This window comes from Podarcis melisellensis (genome assembly GCF_964234715.1).
Source record: "Podarcis melisellensis genome assembly, chromosome: 5".
Classification (NCBI taxonomy): Eukaryota; Metazoa; Chordata; class Lepidosauria; order Squamata; family Lacertidae; genus Podarcis; species Podarcis melisellensis.
The window spans coordinates 89,542,663-89,564,920 of NC_138537.1; the positions used below are offsets into that span (position 1 = coordinate 89,542,663).

Below are 22,258 nucleotides of genomic sequence, written 5' to 3' on the forward strand. Positions count from 1 at the left end.
GCTTCTGTAAATCTGGGACTGTCCCTGGAAAATAAGGAGGGCCTGTGTTGCTTGCTGCAACATAGCCTTCCTCCCAGTTTCTGACAAAATAAATGTCAGGAAATAAGTTCCATTCGTATCAACAGGCAGCCTCGATTCCTTCCCAGAAGCTCATCCTTTTCTGTATGTAGAGGCATTTATTATCAGCGTCAGGACTTCCTTCTTGCAAAAGGTGTGATAAATGAAGGTGCAATCCTGCACACGCACACACAAACTGTGCAAGTCCCATAGGTTTGGCTTCTGGGATTCCCAGGCCGAGTCGTTCTCTTGCTTGGGGAGTGACGTCTGCCGGAAGCCGTCTTCTCAAAGATTGATGAAGGATACCTGGTGGCGGCTTTTATGGGGGTAGCTCTTTGACGGAGATTCCACAAGTGCTGTCTTTCCCTTCTCCGAACATCCCCCTCCCTCCCAAGCCCTAGAGCTGGAGCTGGCAGAAAAGACACGGGGGTCATTAGAGTTCTGCTCGTGCAACTGAGGAGCTTCAAAATTTCAGCACGTTAAAAAGCCGCCAGACTTCATTTTGATCTGCAAATCACATTTCAGCGCTCAAGAGAAGTAACTCAGACTCATCTTGTTTTCTAGTGATGGAAGGTGCTTTGCGGTGGATAGAGGCTACCCAGAAAAAGGGGTGCAGTGTCTTTAAATAGAAGCTCCACCATCACTACTTGTGAGAACACAGCATGTTAAGGGTTTGTGTGAACAGCGGCGCCAGCAGTAGAAGCGTTATGCTGAATAGCTGCACACACACACACACACACACACACACACACACACACACACACACAACTTGCTTTGCAATAGCCAGCCTTTCGCTCAGCTCAGCCGTGTTATTTATGGGGTTTTTCCATCCTGCTGTTTCTGTCTTCTTTTTATGTAGGTGCTCGGGGTTAAGACTATGCAAAGATCTAATTGTAGGAAATATAATAGCATGCCTTTTCTTCCCCAGGGTCATGTTAGTATCTCTTAAAACCCAATGGCTAAGGAGAGATAATGGAATTCACTGCAGTAAATTGGGGATTGTAAACAAATTATTTCTTCTATAATCAGATTATGCAACCCTGATTATTAAATCTGAACATGAATCATTGGTCATGTGCAGGGAAATTAAACTGATTATTATTATTTGGACATTCAAATCTCCTTTTTGTGAGTACATTGGAGGTGATAGCTTGGGGTTTTCCCTCCCACCATTTTAGCAATTGGTGCCTAAAGACTGCACTGCAAATTGAGATAAATGGGACAATTATTGGGCATTCAGAAGTGGAAGATCATAACTTCTCCCTGAAAGGTGCAAGGGCGAGATAGGGGTGGTGACAATTAGAGTGTTTAGCCTTGTTGTGAGACATTATGCAAGCAGACAATAGATGCTGGGTTTTGCTTTCATGCTGGGGACCTGCTGGGGAAACGGGAAGGGAACCATGTTTACATTTCTCCCCCTTGCTCATTCAAATATGATTAATGTGCTGGAAAGCCACGTCTTAATCGAAGATGATGTTGTCAAACAAAAACTAAATAGGGAAATAAACGACTTCATCAGGCCCTTTCTTCAGAAGCCGGCAAACTGTCATTGCAAAGTCATTAAAATATGATAATGAAAAATAGCTCAATTAAATGTTGTTATAGCTGTGACCTTCATTCAATTAAGACACAAGGAAGTGTCTGCAATTGGCTTTGCATTTAAGTCTCCTAAATTTAGAACGCAGATAAAATCATTATTCAGCCTTTGCTGATACACGCAATTAAAAGCAGGCTAAATAAAAATGGAAAGATAACAATGCGCCACACATTGTAATCATCTTTTAAATTGTGCATTTCCTTAGCCATAGCTTGGAAAGCCTGATTTTCTGTACGCATAATAACATCCACAACCTGGTTAAGCCAGCCTATTTTCAGTTTAAAATAATGGGCAGCCCACTTATATTTACATTTGCCTCTAGTCGGGCTAAATCCAAGTCTTGTGGCATAACCGGATTGTGGCTTCCCTTGTCACAGCCCAATTAAACTGAAGTACTTGGGTTTTGGCTACTTAATCCCACTGATAATTAGTGGGACTGAATATGCTCAATTCTGGATGCGTGAGGTTTTCAGAATGAACTACCAAGGCCATTGTTGTTCTGCATGGAAGCCATGGGGCAAAACTGACAATATGTAGATTGTTGCTAAAAGTGAGAAGAAACTTTCCATAAGCTGTACCAGCTAGTCTCAGGGCCAAGCTAGATAAGATGTTAATTGTGTGCATGCTATTAACATAAACATATATTTTTTTAAAGTGAAATCGTACCCGCAGCAGGCTTGGGACTGGTGTGTGTGTGTTTAATTTTTTCTTTTAACTATTCTAACAAAAAGCTCTTCTCCAAATCTGCTGTTTGCATTTGCATTGCGTTGCATTGGTCTAATATGCAAATAGCAGCTTCAGAGAGGGTTTTTTTTTATTCTTGGAATCATGGCAGGGAGCAGCGGTGGGAGAGATAGTTCAACACAATAAGTAGATCCCTGCTGGATCAGACTGAAGGCCTGTCTGATCATGTCAAGGTTGCAGGTTTGATCCCCTACGAGACAGCCGCTTCTTCCTGCATTGCATTGGACCAGATAAACCTCAGGGTCCCTTGCAACTCTAGAATTCTATGATTCTATTTTGTCTGGCAGTGGCCAGCCAGATTTCCCTGGGAGCCCCAAGCAGGGCATGAGCAAAGATCTTTATCCTACTGTTGTTAGGATCTATATATACCAAGTCAAACCATTGGTCCACCTAGCTCTGAACTGTCTCTACTGACTGGCCATCTGAGTGGATCTCTAGCCTAGGGGTCAGCAAACTTTTTCAGCAGGGGGCCGGTCCACTGTCCCTCAAACCTTGTGGGGGGCCGGACTATTTTTTTTGGAGGGAAATGAATGAATTCCTATGCCCCACAAATAACCCAGAGATGCATTTTAAATAAAAGGACACATTCTACTCATGTAAAAACACAGTTATCTGTGGGGAACCTGATACAGAGAAATTGAGCCCCTCTGAGGAAATTGAGAAATTGAGCCCCTACTGTGCCCAGTTCTGGGCACCACAGTTCAAGGAGGACACTGACAAACTGGAACGTGTCCAGAGGAGGGCAACCAAAATGGTCAAAGGCCTGGAAACGATGCCTTATGAGGAATGGCTAAGGGAGCTGGGCATGTTTAGCCTGGAGAAGAGGAGGTTAAGGGGTGATATGATAGCCATGTTCAAATATATAAAAGGATGTCACATAGAGGAGGGAGAAAGGTTGTTTTCTGCTGCTCCAGAGAAGCGGACACGGAGCAATGGATCCAAACTACAAGAAAGAAGATTCCACCTGACAGTAAGAGCTGTTTGACAGTGGAATTTGCTGCCAAGGAGTGTGGTGGAGTCTCCTTCTTTGGAGGTCTTTAAGCAGAGGCTTGACAACCATATGTCAGGAGTGCTCTGATGGTGTTTCCTGCTTGGCAGGGGGTTGGACTCGATGGCCCTTGTGGTCTCTTCCAACTCTATGATTCTATGAAAAACATGCTGATTCCCTGACCGTCTGTGGGCCGGATTTAGAAGGCGATTGGGCTGGATCTGGCCCCTGGGCCTTAGGTTGCCTACCCATGCTCTAGGGTTTCACACTGAAGATACCAGGGGTTGAATCCAGCATGTTCTGCATAATGTGGAGGCTCCTCAGGCTTCCTATAGCCGATACTTACTCAACAAAAGGGGCACAGGTTGATTTCAGTTCCTCTTTAACCAGGCCTTTGACGGAATGACATCCAACGCCCCTTTAACATGTGCTGGCGGTGGGTTATTGGGTTGCTTTTGTTTTTATTATGTGTTTTGTGGTTTTATATTGTGATTTTATGTTGTAACCGCACCCCCCCAAGACCTGCGAGTAGAGGGCAGTATCCAATTTTAATTAATAATCAATCAATCAATCAATCTAGTTTGGGCCCAATAAAAGTGATTTTATGATGGTCATTCATTTGGCAGCCTGACCAAACTTAGATTATGAAGAACAGATATAAGAAATAAGCAGGTTTGTTCTTCCTGCAATTCACTTTGTTTGGGGAAAAGCTGTATAGAGAGGCAATGAATAGATGACCCTGCTGTCTCAGGATTAGGAATGGACTGGATGGCTTCTGGTCCCTCAGAGCATATGAACCTGCTTTCTACCATGTCAAACAATTGGTTCTTCAACACAGGGTTTCCCAAACTTGGGTCTCTTGTTGTTTTGGGACTACAGTCCCCATCATCCCTGACCACTTGGTCCTGCTAGCTTAGGGATGATGGGAGTTGCAGTCCCAGAATGGGCTGAAGACTCCAGTTTGGGAAATCCCGATCAAGCCCATGCGATAGCAACAGTGTTGCCCTCCAGATGCCGTTGAACTATAACTCCCACCACCATTGGCCATTAGTCATGCCAGCTGGGGCTGATGGGAGTTGGAGTCCAGCAGAATCTGGAGGGCAACAGCATATACCTTTTCCTTTTTTTAAAAAAGAAAAAACATATCTTTATTAATTTAAAATAAATAAATTTATGAAAAAGCAGACATACATACAAGTAGACAAACATGCATACAAACAAACAAACACAAACAAACAAACAAACAAATAACTAACAGAAGAATCAAACAAACCACCACACTATAAGATATAAGAAGATTAATATAATTATAATCATATTTACTCCTGATATTGAACACAAATATAGAACCTATAGAGAAGAAATTTAAAACTTAATTCCAATTAATCTCATTACTTTATACCGCACAGTTACATATTTCTTATATAATTTCATTTTACCTCCCTACAAACTTATATTTATACAATACAGGGATCAGTCTAATTCTGCCAAGATGTTTCCTTTTATTCCATAGTTTTCTAAATATTCTTTAAAGATTCTCCAATCCTTATAGACTTTTTGTTTTGGTTGGCCTCTTAAGCTTCCTGTGGCTTTCGCTAGCTGCAGATATTCTACCAGTAGGTTTTGCCAATCTTCCGTGTTGGGTATTGTTGTGTTTTTCCAATTTCTTGCTACTAAAATTCTGGCCGCCGTTATTCCGTACATGTAGCTTTTCCTTTATAGCATACATTTGAATTATCTTCTGCATTCAGTCTTCTGTTTCCAACTCCTGAGACACAGGTGAAGGAAAAGGTCCATTGTGGTTGGTGGGGAGGGGTGGCACGCCGGACTTGACCCGTCACTGGTGTTGCTTCTTACTGGGAGGGGTAGGGGAGGCAGTGGTGTAGCCTTATTGGAGTTCACCGATTGGGTCTGCGTTGCTCCCGGACAGGAGGAAGGAAGTCAAATGACACCGAGGGTTGGTTCAGAGAAAGAGTTCTTTATTTCTGCTCTCCGGAACAGCAGAAAGGCACTTGCGTGGTCAGTCCACAGCAAGTCCAAAGAGAAATGAGAAATTTCATGCAGTATATATATCCTCCAGGCACCCTCTCCCCCTTCCCCAGGAATCCAAGCACGTCAGCTTGTACACGCAGGTTGACATCACAGATGTTCCTGCTCCGGCACTCTTAACCATAAAAGGGTATTGCTTCCTGTACTTCTGACCATAAAAGGATCTTCCCGTTCCTACTCTTATCTTGGAGCAAGAGGTCACCATCTTCAAGAACACCCTCTGGCGCTGTTCCCAGACTAGGTCTGTGCGTGTTTGTGGCCAGGATATAAGATAAGGCACAGACGTGTCTTCCCTGTTCTACTGGTACAGTCAAGGCCATCCTTGCCGTCACAAACTGATAAAGGAGAGGGCTCTGAGCACTTGTGTATACAGCCGGGTTTTTGTTTATACATCGACTCTGAGCTCAAGTTAATGGATTTTAGCTAAGGAAAAATAGGGATTTTGGTGTCTATTCCAAACTGCCTGCACAGTCAGTTTTGGGTTTGGGAAACCCATTCCTTCAGTGGGAGATCAGCTTGGTGCCAGCGCACTGGGAGAGCCATTCCCAAGCTACATCTTGCCTAAAGCATCCATGACAGATGGCCATCCAACCTCTGCTTAAAAACCTCCAAGGAAGGAGAGTCCACAATCTCCTGAGGGTGTCCGTTCCACTGTCAAACAGCTCTTCCCATCAGAAAATTCTTCCTGATGTTGAGTCGGAATCTCCTTTCATGTAACATAAAGCCATTGGTTCGAATCCTACCTTCCAGAGCAGGAGAAAACAAGCTTGTTCCCTCTTCCACATGACAGCGCTTGAGATATTTGAAGATGGCTATCATATCTCAAAGGCAAGTTAACCTCAAAGGTGCATTTAACCCTCACGTGTGGGGAAAACCCTTCCTTTTGATAATCGTTCTTTCCATACCCCCCCCCCCCGTGTTTGAATCAGGTGCTTATGCCCTACAGAAATTATTTATTATAGTGTTTAATTGAATAAGGGCCTCAGAGATGTAGATATTCCTGTTGTAGCTCCTTGATGCAGCCTGGTTTTAATAGGCAGAAGATGATGCTCTCTTACAGTCAAAGCAGAAGAGGAAAGGAAATTCACACAAATGACAATAGTTTGGGGCCCAAGCAAAGCTGCCTATTGGTTCCCTCCTTCCCGATTCAGGTCTGGTTCCAGAACAGAAGGGCAAAATGGCGGAAAACAGAGAGAGGCGCTTCAGACCAAGAAGGACCTAAGGAGACGATGGCTGAGGTGACACCCCCAGGAAGGAATTTAAACTCTCCCTCTCCAGTTGACCAAACCAGGAATAAGAAGGAGAGCCTGGAGATTCAACAGAGGTAAGCTTGCCTCCATTTGATATACATTTAGTGCTGGGTGGAAGTTTGAAAGCATCTTTTTGATTCTCATTTTTCATTTGGGTGGGTGGAGGGGGGAAGAGACTTATAGGCCACCGTCTCAATCCTGATACATCGAACACACCCTTTTTTTGGTCATGTGGTTGGGTTAGGATCATAGCAGCCAATTCCTGGGGGCGAGGAAGGGAAAGGAGAATGTTAGCCACTTGGAGACTCCTTTGGGTAGTGATAAAGCGGGATATCAAATCCAAACCGCTGTCTGGGGTGCTTCGAGGCTATTCCTGGGAGCGCACAATGGCAGTAAAAGAAGGGGGGAAAGGGATGTGTGTGTGTGTGGTAGCGACGGGTGGATGAAATAGCTGGTGAACTTGCACGGAGACAGAAACAGAGAGATGGAAACCAGGGGCAGAACCCAGGCAAAGGGTCTCACATGCATGGGGGAAGATAGCAGAGGTTTAGTGGTAGTTTAGTGAAGAGTCACGTAGCGACTTAAAGAATAACATATTTAATGCTGCTTTTGCTTTTGTTGGTTGAGCACACTTCACCCGTTGTACAAATTGTGATCTTAATTGGCAGATATGGATAGGTGTGCCCATGCCCCCACACACAATGCAGCGGCGGTAACCATTGTACGCAGTGGGGCCCAGAGGCCATGAATGCGAGAAGTTGCAGTGAGGCTGCAGTAAGTCCAACATAAGACCAGAGACTTGGCTCACGGCACCCATAGCTGATGATACTGTTTGTTTGTTTTTTGGCTAGACATGCTCATTTAACACACGTAGAGTGAAAGCTCTGTTACCCAGGTGGTCAAAGGACAGCTATTTTTAGTTGAATGTGCTGAGATGCAATCACACATTTTTATTTTAGGTTTGGGTCAATTATTTTTATAGGATTAACACACACTTATATATCAGGCTTAAGGGACGCGGGTGGCGCTGTGGGTTAAACCACAGAGCCTAGGACTTGTCGATCAGAAGGTCGGCGGTTCGAATCCCTGCGACGGGGTGAGCTTCCGTTGCTCAGTCCCTGCTCCTGCCAACCTAGCAGTTCGAAAGCACGTTGAAGTGCAAGTAGATAAATAGGTACCACTCTGGCAGGAAGGTAAACGGCGTTTCCGTGCGCTGCTCTGTTTCTCCAGAAGCGGCTTAGTCATGCTGGCCACATGACCTCGGCTCCCTCGGCCAATAAAGCAAGATGAGCGCTGCAACTCCAGAATCAGCCACGACTGGAACCTAATAGTCAGGGGTCCCTTTACCTTTACCTTTATATATCAGGCTTAGAATTAGGGTGTGGCTGCAGTCCTGCACGCACTTACCTGGAGAAAATCTCAATGGATATTCAACTAAGGGATCATCCTTGCCTCTTTCTCCCAAGGAAACCCAATCTCTACTGCTGAAGCAGAGCAAACACCAACCAGGATTTCTCCAAATTGACGTTTATTCCGATTTATCACTAAACTGCTGGTTTCCCTGGGGAGAGTGGGAGGGCATAGCAAAGCAAAACCTCTCAGACTCACGTTTTCTAGGTATGGGACAAGCACGTGTCTGGATGAGCCCCAAGTCTTGCTCAGAGTAGACCCACTGAAATTAATGAGCATGACCAAGCTAGAGCCACTAATTTCAATGAGCCTCCTCCCTCCCTCCTCCTGGCTTCTCCCTGCCCTGCCTAGAGGAGGAAGGGGGCTGGGCTGAGCTGGCTGAGCGCCATTTTAAGCAGCCCCTCTCTGGAGCCAGCCCTTTCGCGACGCTCATCTTCTCTCCACCGCCACCCTGGTGCCCCTTCTCCGGCCCACCACAAGGTCTGAGGGACCCTCAGACTCACATTTTCTAGGTATGGGACAAGCACGTGTCTGGATGAGCCCCAAGTCTTGCTCAGAGTAGACCCACTGAAATTAATGAGCACGACCAAGCTAGAGCCACTAATTTCAATGAGTCTGCTGTAAAACTGCAGTTGAATGCCACCCAATGAATTAAATGGGACTTACCGGTACTTCTGAGTAGACTTGCATGCTTGTGCTATGGTGAACTTGAAATCAGCTTTGTAAAAATAAAGCTATTCCTTTTTATTCACTTATAAAAGTGAATAAACGTAGCATTAAAAAAAATAGATCAGAAAAACCCATAGTTACAATTAAGCATATATTGAATAATAGAATGTAGGAGTTGGAAGAGACCACGAGGGTCATTTTGTCCAACTGCCTGCAGTGCAGGAATGCTGCACAAACAGAACCAGTTTTTCCAATTGATTCTACTTTAGCATTTTGGTGCTTCCCTTTGGCGTTCACATAGAAAGCAGGGGTATTTTCTTGCACTGGGATTCAGTACTTGAGTGCAAAGTACACATTGCACACACCGATTTGGTCTTAAAGGCAATGGGTACATGTATATATCAGCGGTGGCTTTTCTGCTGCTCCATCCGTCATTGTGATTGCCCAAGGGGCCACAGTGGCTGGGAGAGCTGAACCACCTCTTTTGACTTGTGTGCCAGTTATAGGTAAAGGTAAAGGACCCCATGACGGTTAAGTCCAGTCAAAGGCAACTATGGGGTTGTGGCACTCTTCTCGCTTTCAGGCCGAGGGAGCTGGTGTTTGTCCACAGACAGCTTTCCGGGTCACATGGCCAGCATGACTAAACCGCTACTGGCGCATGGAGGACCATGAAGAGTGGCAGAGTGCATGGAAATGCCGTTTGCCTTCCCGCCGCAGCGGTACCTATTTATCTACTTGCACTGGTGTGCTTTCAAACTGCTAGGTTGGCAGGAGCTGGGACAGAGCAACGGGATCCCACCCCGTCACGGGGATTCGAACCACTGACCTTCTGATCAGCAAGTCCTAGGCTCTGTAGTTTAACCCACTGCACCACCCGTGTCCCATAACACACCTACCAGCTTGCAAAATAGTGACCACCTGGAGGCATCCACGGTATGTTTGGTAGCCAGCGCAGAGAGAGGCAAAATGACTGGAATGGTGGGTGGCCTTGAGAGAGAAGGGTTGTCGTCTTATAACACCAGACATACCAAGATGGAGCGAGTACGAGTGAATTGATGCAATTGATGCTGGAGTTGTACGTATATGGGTTGCTTGGTCAAATTCTAGATTGAGGGTCGCCGAATGCAAATGATTCCCCCTTTTAACATGGTGACAGGTCAGGCAGCTGTCTCTGGAGCTCTGCAGTTAACACAATTGTAATTGAGTTTTAATGGGTTTCAACTTATTTTAAAACCTATTTCCCCCCCTCTCCTCCCATTCCTTGCAGCCTCAGCAGAGCTGTCGGTCCCTCTGGGCCGTTTTTCCCTTCGTGTCTTCCAGGGACTCTCCTCAACACGGCCACCTACGCCCAGGCTTTGTCGCAAGTTGCGTCCCTCAAAGGTAATGGTCTCTTTTTTGAAATCCCAGATTCCGCGGCAGAAAGGTGTGCTTTGTGTTTGAGATGGCGATGATAATAACAACCCAGTTGTGTCTCAGCCGCAGTTTGCTGATTCGGCTGGGGCTTTTGGGCGCAACGGTTGCAGAATTGGCACTTTTGGACGTCGCCTTTTTTTGCTTTTCTGTTCTGACTTTTTGGGCAAACGCTCCGATTGATTAGATTTCGATTGCACTCCTGTATACGCTTATCCAGGAAGAAACTTCACTGGAAGCAATGGGACTTACTTCTGAGTAAACATGCAAAGGTTCGTGTCGCATTACATTCAGTTAACCAAATGTCTAAACGTGATTGGGCTGGGGTTTTTTTTGCAGTAGCCTGGTCTGCAAAGCCAACCGATAAGCCCATGAATGTTCTCCAGTAAGGTGGAGGCATTCCTTTTTGTCTCATGAGTGAATCTGACGGAAAAGCTTCTTCTTCCTAGATGTATCTTAAAGAAAATGGGAAATGACTGTCTCTGGCTGCTGCTCTCTGACATGTGCTGCTGAGTCACCCTGTGACTTGTTTCCCATTAGAGTGGCTCTGTGGTTTCGTTCACCACCATTCATGCTTTGCAGAATAAGTGACAGAACAGGCAATGAGATATCCCTGAATACCCAGTGCTGAACTCAGGCAGGGGTGGCCCATCTTCGAGGCGAGGGGAAGCTGTTTGCCTCTGGAGGCACACCTGCCCCTCCTCCCCACCCCTGGTTTTGCATCTCTGCCAGGGCTCCACCGACACAGTGCTCTTGCTGCTGTAGCCATGTTGTACTGGTAAGCACTGGTGCATCTTCAGGGGCACAGGCAGGGCAGCTGCAACATTGGGGCTTGGCCCCAGATCTGTGTTGGGTGGCGCTGGGGCATTTTGCCTGCAGCGGCAGAAAGTCTCGGGCCTGCCCTGAACTCAGATTTGAACCCTGGTTCGTTCACAAAGCTGCAGTAGTTCATCCATAAAAAGCCAGTTGTTGGCAGAGGGGAGCCTTGGTTCACTTGCTTGTGTGAACCGGATTGTTTTCATGAATTAAAAAAGGCAGCTCTTTGGTCAGTTTGTGGCACATAGTTGGGAAGGGTATTAAAGGTCACCTTGTCCAACCCTCTTCTTGGAATCCAGACCTACAGTATTCTCTGACCAGCCTCTGTTTGAAGACCCGCCCCAGATAATGGGTTATATTGTCAGAGGCGATGTTAGGGTTGTGCAACCCGTTTGGCCGCACTGGGTGCAGGGAGTGCCTGCTGAAATTTGACAGCCCAAAGCCTGCCACTGCTATTGTTGAGTCACTCTTACCGTTGAAAGGTCACTACGAATGTTCAACCAAAACCTACACCCCTGTAACGTTAGCCCATCTGGTCTGCTCTCTTGAGACAGCAGAAAACAAGTCTTTGCTCTTCTCTTTGTGACAGACCTTTTGTTATTTTAAGATCGACACCATGTGTCCCTTCAGTCTTCTCTTCTCTTGGTTAAATACACTCAAGTTTCTTCAGCCTTACTTCATAGGACTTGATTCCAAACCCCTGTTTGTCTTCGTTGGTCTCCTCTCAACCCAATCCAATTTGTCTGGTGCTCAGATTTGAACGCAGTACTCCAGTGAAGCCTGACTAGGGACCCCTGACCATTAGGTCCAGTCGTGGCCAACTCTGGGGTTGCGGCGCTAATCTTGCTTTATTGGCCAAGGGAGCCGGTGTACAGCTTCTGGGTCATGTGGCCAGCATGACTAAGCCACTTCTGGCGAACCAGAGCATCGCACAGAAGCGCCGTTTTACCTTCCCGCCAGAGCGGTACCTATTTACTTGCACTTTGACGTTCTTTTGAACTGCTAGGTTGGCAGGAGCTGGGACAGAGCAACGGGAGCTCACCCCATCACGGGGATTCGAACCGCTGACCCTCTGATCAGCAAGTCCTAGGCTCTGTGGTTTAACCCACAGCGCCACCCATGTCCCGAAGCCTGACTAGTGCACAATAAAATGGAACAATTACTTTCTGAGTCTTGGAAGCTACACTTCCAGTAAGGCAGTCTAAAATGGCATTAGCCTTTTTTTACAGGAACATCACACTGCTGACTCATGTTCAGCTTGTGACTTTGAGGCTGAGATTGCCTCTCCCATAGCTGTGTATTTTATGGGTAGATAGCCCAAACACAGAACTCTCCATCTGCCTCTGTTTAATTTCATTGCTAGTATTGTGGGAATGTTCAGGGATGCAGGAGAGGATATATTGACTGATTATATCCTTATTCAACTTGTATTAACAAGTTCCCAAAATATCAGCAGAGTAAAACATTCCTTTTATCTTAAGTTCGCAATGGTAGCGTGTGCTCAGGTTTGCTAGAACCTCTATAATAATCACTCTGGTAATTTCTCCTTTATTCCCTCTTAAAATACAAGACACGACACAGTCCTTTACAAAAGTATAAAAAGAGTTTACTCACATTCTGTTCACATCAGATCCCAGAAGGCAGACAGCTTAATAAAGTAATATACATTTGGATTCTATCTTATAAGAAGATAGTCCCTTTGTCCTCTCTTGGCTGGGAGCCAAGAGGGCATCTTTAGCTTAGGGGTTGTTGCTTCTTCGAAGGAAGAGAAGAGAAGAGAGAGATGGCTGCCCCTGCCCTGTGCTTTTGTCGTTACCTGCACAGGTGAGGCCACACCCACCTCTAGTCACATGCGGAGGAAGTCTGTCCCAGGAAGTTTACCTGCTGGCTGGACAAACATCCCTCCCCATGTCTAAACATGTACACTCTAGGAATGTTGTAATTGACTGCTCCTGTGTTTTACATCCCACAAGTTTGGGGCCAGTTTCCCATTCTATCAAGGCCAGGTTGAACTTCATTCCTGCCCACTGATGTGTGAGGAGCTTAAAGCTCTCTTGACCAGGTTCGCCATGCTTCGGCCAGACACAGCTCTCCAGTTCTCGTGATGTGCAATACATCTTCGGCCAGCATTCCTTTATCGAGGAAGAACTTTGCAGGTTAAAAGTGTGAGTCATTAGAAGTTGGTTTATTTTATTTTTTTAACCTGGAAATAGCAACTGCAGAAAGACTTGATTAGTATTGAGACCACAGCACGTAGGGAGGGTTGTGGATAATGCCTTTCTTTGGTGCTGTTGTGCCAATGAAGATGGTTCCTTGCAGATCCCATAGTGTAATTATGCACCTTTTATCTGCTTTGATTCTTCCAATGTTCAGCTTCATTAGTTGTCCATGCATTCTAGTGGGGGGGGGGTATCAAATTTTTCAGCATCATGCATTATCATCTCTACATGCCCCCCCATCAATACCTTTTCTCTAAACTAAAATACCCCAATGCTATAACATTTTTCCCATAGGTGAGCTGCTCCTTCCGTGTCCCTATTGCTTTCTTCTATGATTGCTGATCTGAGTAGGCCAGTCAGGCAAGAGGTCCTCCAGTAGACTGCCACCATATTTTCCCCAAGTTCCCACTAACCCTGGCATACCACCCAGTGTTGCTCTGATGAAAATAGGGATGTCCTATTCAATGACGATTGGGACGCGGGTGGCGCTGTGGTCTAAACCACAGAGCCTAGGGCTTGCTGATCAGAAGGTCGGTGGTTCGTATCCCTGTGACGGGGTGAGCTCCCTTTGCTCAGTCCCTGCTCCTGCCTATCTAGCAGTTCGAAAGCACATCGAAGTGCAAGTAGATAAATAGGTACCTGTCAGAGCCACCCGTCTGGTCCCAGCTCACAAGAGACCCAACTCCAATCCGGTTTATTTACAGAAAGTCTTTATTGCAGATCATGGTTGCGTTTACATTCCATCTTTGTGACTCTACGTCTGTAACGTTAGACCGCTGAAGTCCCCTCTGAATCCGTACCGCCTCGGCACCAATTTAAGAGGCTTGTGCTGGACCACCTCTTCCTCTCTTTCCTTTTCCGCAGGGTCTTTCTGCCCCCCTGGGTTCCCCCTCGCCGGGACTCGCCCGAGGCTGAATCCTCTGATGCCTCTGCCCCCCTCCTTCTCGCTTTGGGGCCGGGCTCCTCCCCAGGGCTCTCCTCACTTCCGCGCGCCTCTACATTTGAACTTGGCGCGCGTACGTTGCTTCTGACCTTTCTCTCGACCGCTACACTGCTCCCGGTGCTGCTCTCCACCCCTTCCGGCTGAGCGTCCTGCTCCGATCTCCTCCCCCTGTCTCCTTCTTGCTCTGCTCCCTCTGACACACTGGTAACTCCACCCCCTTCACTCCGTTCCGGCTGAGAAGCCGGCTCCTGTGTCCAACTCCTACTGGGGCTTCTCCCTTCACTCCCCTGCTCCTCACTGCTTCCCCCTTGGCCTCCCTTTGGTCTGACCAGGGGGGCTTCCTTTTGGGAGTCCTCTGACTCACTGGACAGACTCATGGACGACCTTTGGTCATCGTCATCCTCCTCCTCATCTCTCTGGGATTCTTCCCCCTCGCTCTCTGTCTCCTCCCCCATCTGCTCTTCTCTCCCTGAAACCCTGACAGTACCGCTCTGGCGGGAAGGTAAACGGCGTTTCCGTGTGCTGCTCTGGTTCTGCAGAAGCGGCTTAGTCATGCTGGCCACATGACCCGGAAGCTGTACACTGGCTCCCTCGGCCTATAGAGCAAGATGAGCGCCACAACCCTAGAGTCGTCTGCGACTGGACCTAATGGTCAGGGGTACCTTTACCTTTACCTTATTCAGTGATGACAATGATGATGATACCCCCACCCATCTGACTGGGTTGCCCCATCCACTCTGTGTGGCTTCTAACATATATAGAAACGTAATAAAACATTAAACATTTTTTAAAAGCTTCCTTATGCAGAGCTGCTTTCCGATGTCTTCTGAAGGTTGTATAGTTACTTATCTCCTTGGTTCATGGGTCAAATAACTCCATACTCTCCAACATTTCTCCAGTGAAAATAGGGACATCCTACTATACCTAATGACGTCCTAAGGAAAAGCGGGATATTCCGGGATCAAATCAGAAAGCATGATGGCTTCTGTAAATTAATCCAGAATGTGACTGGTGACTGAGAGTGGCCGCAGGGACCACATAACACCGGTCCTGAGAGATCTGCATTGGCTCCCAGTACGTTTCTGAGCACAATTCAAAGTGTGGGTGCTGACCTTTAAAGCCCCAAACAGCCTCGGTCCAGTATACAGGCTAGTGGGACATAGTCTTGTGTAACACAATGACTCCCTCTCCTCTTTTACCAATGCTCTCATTGATGATGATCTCTGGCATGGGACACAGTCTTAACAATGAGTCTGTATGTGATTGTGGAGGCCAATTCTGGATCCACACGTTCTTCCACAGTGGGGACATTGGTTTCCGGGCAGGAGTTGATCACGGTGTGGATTTCCCAAGTGTGCCTTCCTCCTAGCATGTTTTTCCCTTGCGTTCTGAGTTCGAGTGTCTTCAAAGCCCATGACACCTTTGGTAAAAGCAGTTCTCCAGTTGGAGCGCTCGTAGTCCAGTGTTTCCCAGTTGTCAGTGTTAGATTTGCCTTGAGACAGTCTTTAAACCTCTTTTGTTGACCACCTGCATTATGCTTTCCATTTTTAAGTTTGGAATAGAGTAGTTGGTTTTGAAGATGATAATCAGGCATCTGCACAATGATGAGTGAACATTGGACAGTGTGCCAGGATCCCTTCTACCCTTCCTTTCTAAATATAGGGCGGTAGCTGCAACTTGCTCCTTGTGTAGATGGGGCCGTTCATCCAGGGTTTGTGATTTTTGTAAGAGGATCTTGCCTTCCTCCCTGGGAATCTATAACATCATCACCTTCATGATGTGGCATTGTGAAGCCTTCGACTGAACACCGAGCTACAGAAGGAAAATCCCTCGCTGCGCATGATTTATTTATGCTCTGTGCAATAATATGGAGTTACCAGGAGAAATCAACAAGCTTAAAAGCAAGGACCCCCAGAGCAGTTCCTTAATGGACAAAGGCAACAGTGCAATTCATTAATGGAGAGATTATTAATGGAGGTAAACAAGAATCTCTGGTTTTCGGCGGAAATTCTCTAATCATTGTGGGAGAGCCTCCCTTCCGCTCCTACAGAACTTCCCCGGATCCTCTGTTGCCCAGTGCAGGTTGGAAGGAGATGAATGATTACGTTTGTCATGGGATGACTTGCATAGTGCATCGCCGCTTGCGATAGTGCTTGCTCCGTTGGCGTAGCAGCCTGGGTGCAGCCATTGATGGGAAAGAAGCTTCTGCATTATACATCAAAGCACCGGGCAGGATCGATCAGGCTCATTCAGGGTTAGTGCGCTGCTGTGGTTGCAAAAGGTTTTGTGAAGGCTTAATTGTGGTGCCTGCGAGGAAAGGGCTTGTTAATTGTCCTGGATGAGTGGAATTTGTCAATGCCCGGGACCCCACTGTTGTAGTGAGACGCAGGAAGGCAAGGACTTACCCAGAACGTTGCTCTTTTAGATCACATTATTATTATTTATTTATTTATTTATTTATTTATTTATTTAATTTGTATAAAGCCCTTCATCTGTAAATCGCAGGGTGGTTCACAACATAAATTCGTGGCCAGGAAAGACTTCTGTATGATATTATATATTTGCAATTTGTAGAGCAGGCAGCAATAGTTAATAATAATAATAATTAAATTTAATAATTTTATTGTTTCTTTTTTAAAAAAATAATATTTATTGAAGTTTCCAGAAAAAACAAAAATATAAAAGAAAAAAAAGAAGAAAAAAAAAGACATTTACATTTCAGCCTTACTTTCATTGACATCTTTCCAGGACTTCCCCACCCCACCCCCTCTTGTATTCCATTTCCATAAATACCATCCTTCAACTTAAAAATATTTTTTCCTCTAAGATCGATCCCTGTTCCCTTCCACGAATTCCCCTCTTTAATACACAGGACAGAATGAAATAACAAAATAAAGAACATAATATAATTTTACACCCTTTGGATTCCGAATTTCCCTCCCCCCTTTCCCGGTTTCGATCCCCAATGTCCATCAATCTATCTGTTGTCAGCCTGGAGACCCCACACCATGTCCAAATCTCGGTCAGCTCCACTTTGCCGTCTTTTTAGTAGTCTTTGCCGTCTTTTTGATAGTCTTTAGTTTCAAACACCCAGTCTTTGGAAAAACTCTATCTCAAGAAGGTCCATTTTTTCTTTCATTCAGATCTCTATATTTACGAGTAAAACTCGAAATTTTGTTTCTTAATCCTTTTAAATCTGAATGTCCCAAATGCTCCCACTTCCAGCTCTGTCCACTTCTTGTTGTTCTCTTTTTTTTATAATATTTTTATTAGTTTTTCCACATATTAAAGACAATACAAAACAAACACAAACATCAAAAACAAACAACAAAAATTGACTTCCCCATGCCTTCCCTTCGCCACATCCTTGTTTTGCCATTTTTTCGAGCAACTCATCAATCAATCTTTAGTCAAGTCCCTTTTAAATTTTCTTAAAGTTTAAGATTTACAGCTGTAATTCTTTGTTTCTTACCCCTTAACATCTTATCAGTCCACAATTTTACAGTAGTTTTTTAAATATGTTTTAAATTTCCCCCAGTCCTCTTCCACTGTCTCTTTCCTCTGGTCACGGATTCTGCCGGTCATCTCTGCCAGTCCCATATATTCCGTCACCTTCGATTGCCATTCTTCCAGAGTAGGTAGTTCTTGCATCTTCCAATACTTTGCCAACAGGATTCTTGCTGCTGTGGTTGCATACATAAAAAATGTCTTATCCTTCTTTGGTACCAATTGGCCGACCATGCCCAAGAGAAAAGCCTCCGGTTTCTTTACAAATGTCCACTTAAGGACTTTCTTAATTTCATTATAGATCATTTCCCAGTAGGCTTTAGGACTTCTTGTTGTTCTCTTTCCTCTCTTTCCTCAGGTTTCTTTTCCTGTTCCGCTGCAAAAACATTCTAATTCCAAAATCTTCTAGTTCCTCTACAGAGGCTTTATTTGTTCAGGAACAAAAACTTACGTCAAGTCCCTTCCGTTCTTCAATAGATATATCTATTGTCTCCTTTAGTGTAGATACCTCTGTAGACAAAATAATGTTTCATTTTTGCAGCTTTCCCAGGAGATAAAAAGTCCTATTCAAATCCATGAGTATTTTTCCACTTGCAACAAATTCTTGTAGTGTCCCAAAGTCCCCTCTAGAGGGATTATGGTAACTTAGTTTCCTTCCAGATCACGCCCAAAAGTCAAACTAACTTATTGTCCCTTGTTTTCAACAATTTATATCCACATTGTAACGAATCTAACCGGCAAAGTCCTAGTAACAAAGTTCTCTTTTTATTCTCCAACTTTGACAGCTACTTTGACAGCTGTCAAAATCTTTATATCTCCTCACCAGGCTCTCTCACGCTTCTCTACTGGTTCCCGGGGGGGGGGGGTGTTGCACTTTAGCTCAAACAATCCACTTTTCTCCTCCAGCACAATCTTGTAATTTTCCATCGTGAAATTAATAATTTTTATCAATAAAAAAACAGACCCTTCTCTCGATCTTAGTGCCAGGTCCTTGCTTTAAACCTTTACAACAGGGGGGAGATGGACTTCCTCTTTGCATCTCCCCCGCTCATTCCGAATTTTAAAAAAATTAGTTCCTTTTAGATCCGATTTCCCGATTACTCACGGGTTGTTGTTTTTAGTCCAGAATTTCAATGGAATAAGTCAGCACTCTCCGTCAAATGGCATGCGGCTTCGCTCGGCAGGGGAAGCGGAGGACTCATAGCAACACGCCACCCCCATCCCCCGCTCCGTAGCCTTTAAAAAGGCTCTTTCGCGGGTCAGGGGGCGCAAACGGTGCCCGCCGAGTCACCAAGTCCATGGGCATCTGCGCCCATGGTTTTTGAGGGTCCCCGCGTCGCCGGCGCGGCGGGACCCAACCCACTGCCGAGCAGGCTCCCTCCGGAGCTCGGAGGGAGTCCGCCATTCCGCGATGGCGCCAACCCGGAAGTCCCTAATAATTTTATTGTTTCTACCCCACCCATCTGGCTGGGTTTCCCCAGCCACTCTGGGAGGCTTCCAACATGTATAAAAACATCAAACTTTAAACACTCCCCCCCCGCCCGACATTTTATTGGTTTTACAGATGGAATACAAATAAACACAAATCAATAAAATCACACTGTATGTGGAGATTCTCTGAATCTCGAGACTTCCCCCCATCCCATCATGGAGTATTATTTTAAACACCTACAACTGCATATTAGTTCATACTCCATTATTTAAAATATCAAACCGCATTGTCCATAATGTTTTTTTCACAACAAGGGAGTCATAATCCTGCCCTTGTTTCCATCTGCTTACAGTGGTTTCCTAGATAACTTATAATTTTTTCTCATTCTTTTATGAAGTTTTCATCCTCTTGGTTTCTGAGTTTCCCGGTCAGCTTTGCCATCTCAGCGTAGTCCATCAACTTGGTTTGCCATTCTTCTCTGGTAGGGACCTTGTCTTCTTTCCAACTCTGGGCCAATAACATCCGCGCAACTGTTGCTCCATATATCAAAAATATTTTCTGCTCCTTTGGGATGTCGGTACCTGTAATTCCTAATAAGAAAGCTTCTGTTTTCTTAACAGAAGTTATTTTAAACATTTTTTCATTTCATTATATATCATCTCCCAGAAAGCTTTTATTATCTTACAAGCCCACCACATATGATAAAAGGTACCTTCTTTTTCTTTATAGTTCCAGCAGATATTTGAACTAACATAAAAAACTTCTTGATACAGGACTGCCTTCAGATGTCTTATCAAATTGTGTAGTTCTTTTTCTCCTGGGCGAGTTCCAGTGGGTTCTGCCTTGTCCCAACCTTACATGAAACCACAGAGTCTGAGGTTTGAGCAGAGGTGTCACTGGTAGGCTGATAATACACAGCTTTGTCTCTCATTTTCATCAGATTCTAGGGACACAGCAGGAGCCACAAACAAGAGTTTGTCAGGCTGAGAAGACTGGATGGGAAGAAACAAAACTGAATTTTAATGCAGAGAAGATGAATGTTGGTTGCCCATGGGCTGTCCAAGCCAGTATCATGATTGCTATAATAATAATAATAATAATAATAATAATAATAATAATAATAATAATAATAATAATAATAATAATAATTTATTATTTATACCCCGCCCATCTGGCTGGGCTTCCCCAGCCATTCTGGGCGGCTTCCCAAAAAATATTAAAATACTATAATACACCAAACATTAAAAGCTTCCCTAAACAGGTCTGCCTTCAGATGTCTTCTAAAAGTCTGGTAGTTGTTGTTCTCTTTGACATCTGGTGGGAGGGCGTTCCACAGGGCAGGTGCCACTACTGAGAAAGCCCTCTGCCTGGTTCCCTGTAACCTCACTTCTCGCAATGTGGGAACCGCCAGAAGGCCCTCGGTGCTGGATCTCAGTGTCCAGGTAGAACGATGGGGGTGGAGACGCTCCTTCAGATATACTGGACCGAGGCCATTTAGGGCTTTAAAGGTCAGCACCAACACTTTGAATTGTGCTCGGAAAGGTACTGGGAGCCAATGTAGGTCTTTCAAGACTGGTGTTACGTGGTCTCTGTGGCCGCTCCCAGTCATCAGTCTAGCTGCCGTGTTCTGGATTAGTTGTAGTTTCCGGGTCACCTTCACGTAGAGTGCATTGCAGTAGTCCAAGCGGGAGATAACCAGAGCGTGCACCACTCTGGTGAGACAGTCCACAGGCAGATAGGGTTTCAGCCTGCGTACCAGATGGAGCTGGTAAACAGCTGCCCTGGACACAGAGCCCTGTTCTGAATGGGGTTTCAGTCCTCCTAAAGGAGCAGTTCCTCAGTTTTTGGGATGCTCTTGGATTTGGTGCTGGTTTTTTTGAGATTCATAGGTGGCATCGGTGACTAGGAGTGACTTTTGCCAGCTTGTGCAGGTATGCCAGCTGCAAACCTTATGGATGGCTGTGGCTCACTATGGTCATTTATGACCTAGCGCAGGGTTTGACAAAAAATATTAGCCACAGTCTGGTCCACTGTCCCTCAGACCTTGAGAAGATGAGCGTCGCAAAAGGGCTGGCTCCGGAGAGGGGCTGCTTAAAATGGCGCTCAGCCAGCTCATCCCAGCCCCCTTCCTCCTCTAGGCAGGGCAGGGAGAAGCCAGGAGGAGGGAGGGAGGAGGCGCCACTGCGGTGTGTGTGAGGGAGGGGGCAAAAAATGGAATGGCGCAGGGGGGGAAATGGCGCAGCTCAAACGAACAGAATCCCCACGCCCATCCACGGACAGTCCACAGGCCAGATCCTGAAGGCAATTGGGCCTGATCCTGCCCGTGGGCTTTAGTTTGCCGACCCCTGACCTAGTGTCTTCCATAGTTGGGGAAACTTCAGTTTGTGCAAAATGCAGCCACCAGAATCAGCTGGAGTCAGCTGATCAGAGCATATTACTCTGATTTTGTATGAACCACGCTGGTTGCCTGTTGGTTTCCAGGCTTATTTTAAAGTGCCGGATTTGATCCTTAAAGCCCTAAATAGCTTGGTACCTGGGTATCTACACGGTTCATTCTACTTTTGAGGCTTTGCACCAGTTTCTGGCTGCTGAGTGACCCACAGCGGGCATCCACTAGGGACAGGGCCTTTTCAGCTGTGGCACCAGCTTGGTGGAATTCTGTCCCTGGAGAGGCGTGATAGGCTCCACCCAGGACTTTGGGTGCCATGCGAATATAGGTTTCGGGAAGTCTTGTTTGACCATTCTTGAGCTCGACTTCTGAGTATGGTGCTATTTCCCTTTCTCTCATATACATTTTTGTGTGTGTGTGCATGTGTGCATGTCCCTGTAATGCAAATTCCAGGGGATTGAGGGAGGGGAGACGAGGAGGAGGAGAAGTCTGAACAAAATGGAAAATTCTTTAATAAAAACATTAAACAAAAAGGGATCAGGGCTGGTCTCAACAGCGATGGGCAGGGCAGAGAGAAAAGAGCAGAGTTGTATATATGTGGGGCTGTTGCTGTGTGGGTTGTCTATAAAGATGGGAAGCGGAAGTTAACAGCTGGAGATCTTTACTGCCATTTTGAAATAAAAGCTTCTTAACATTTCCCTTTCTTCTCACCCACGTAAATTCCTTTGCCCCATTCATCTGATGCATGCAAGGCAGGAACAGTTAAAGTGAGGACTGT

General features: G+C 45.7%; 1 protein-coding gene across 1 annotated transcript in view; it reads left to right on the forward strand.

The window, feature by feature from the left end:
• The window catches only part of DRGX (dorsal root ganglia homeobox), a 44,399-nt gene that overhangs the window by 7,699 nt on the left and 14,442 nt on the right, over nt 1–22,258 (forward strand). The window contains exons 5-6 of the mRNA XM_081911888.1: nt 6,587–6,759; nt 10,032–10,144. Coding sequence (XP_081768014.1) covers nt 6,587–6,759; nt 10,032–10,144 — 286 coding nt within the window. The remainder of the gene's footprint in view (nt 1–6,586; nt 6,760–10,031; nt 10,145–22,258) is intronic.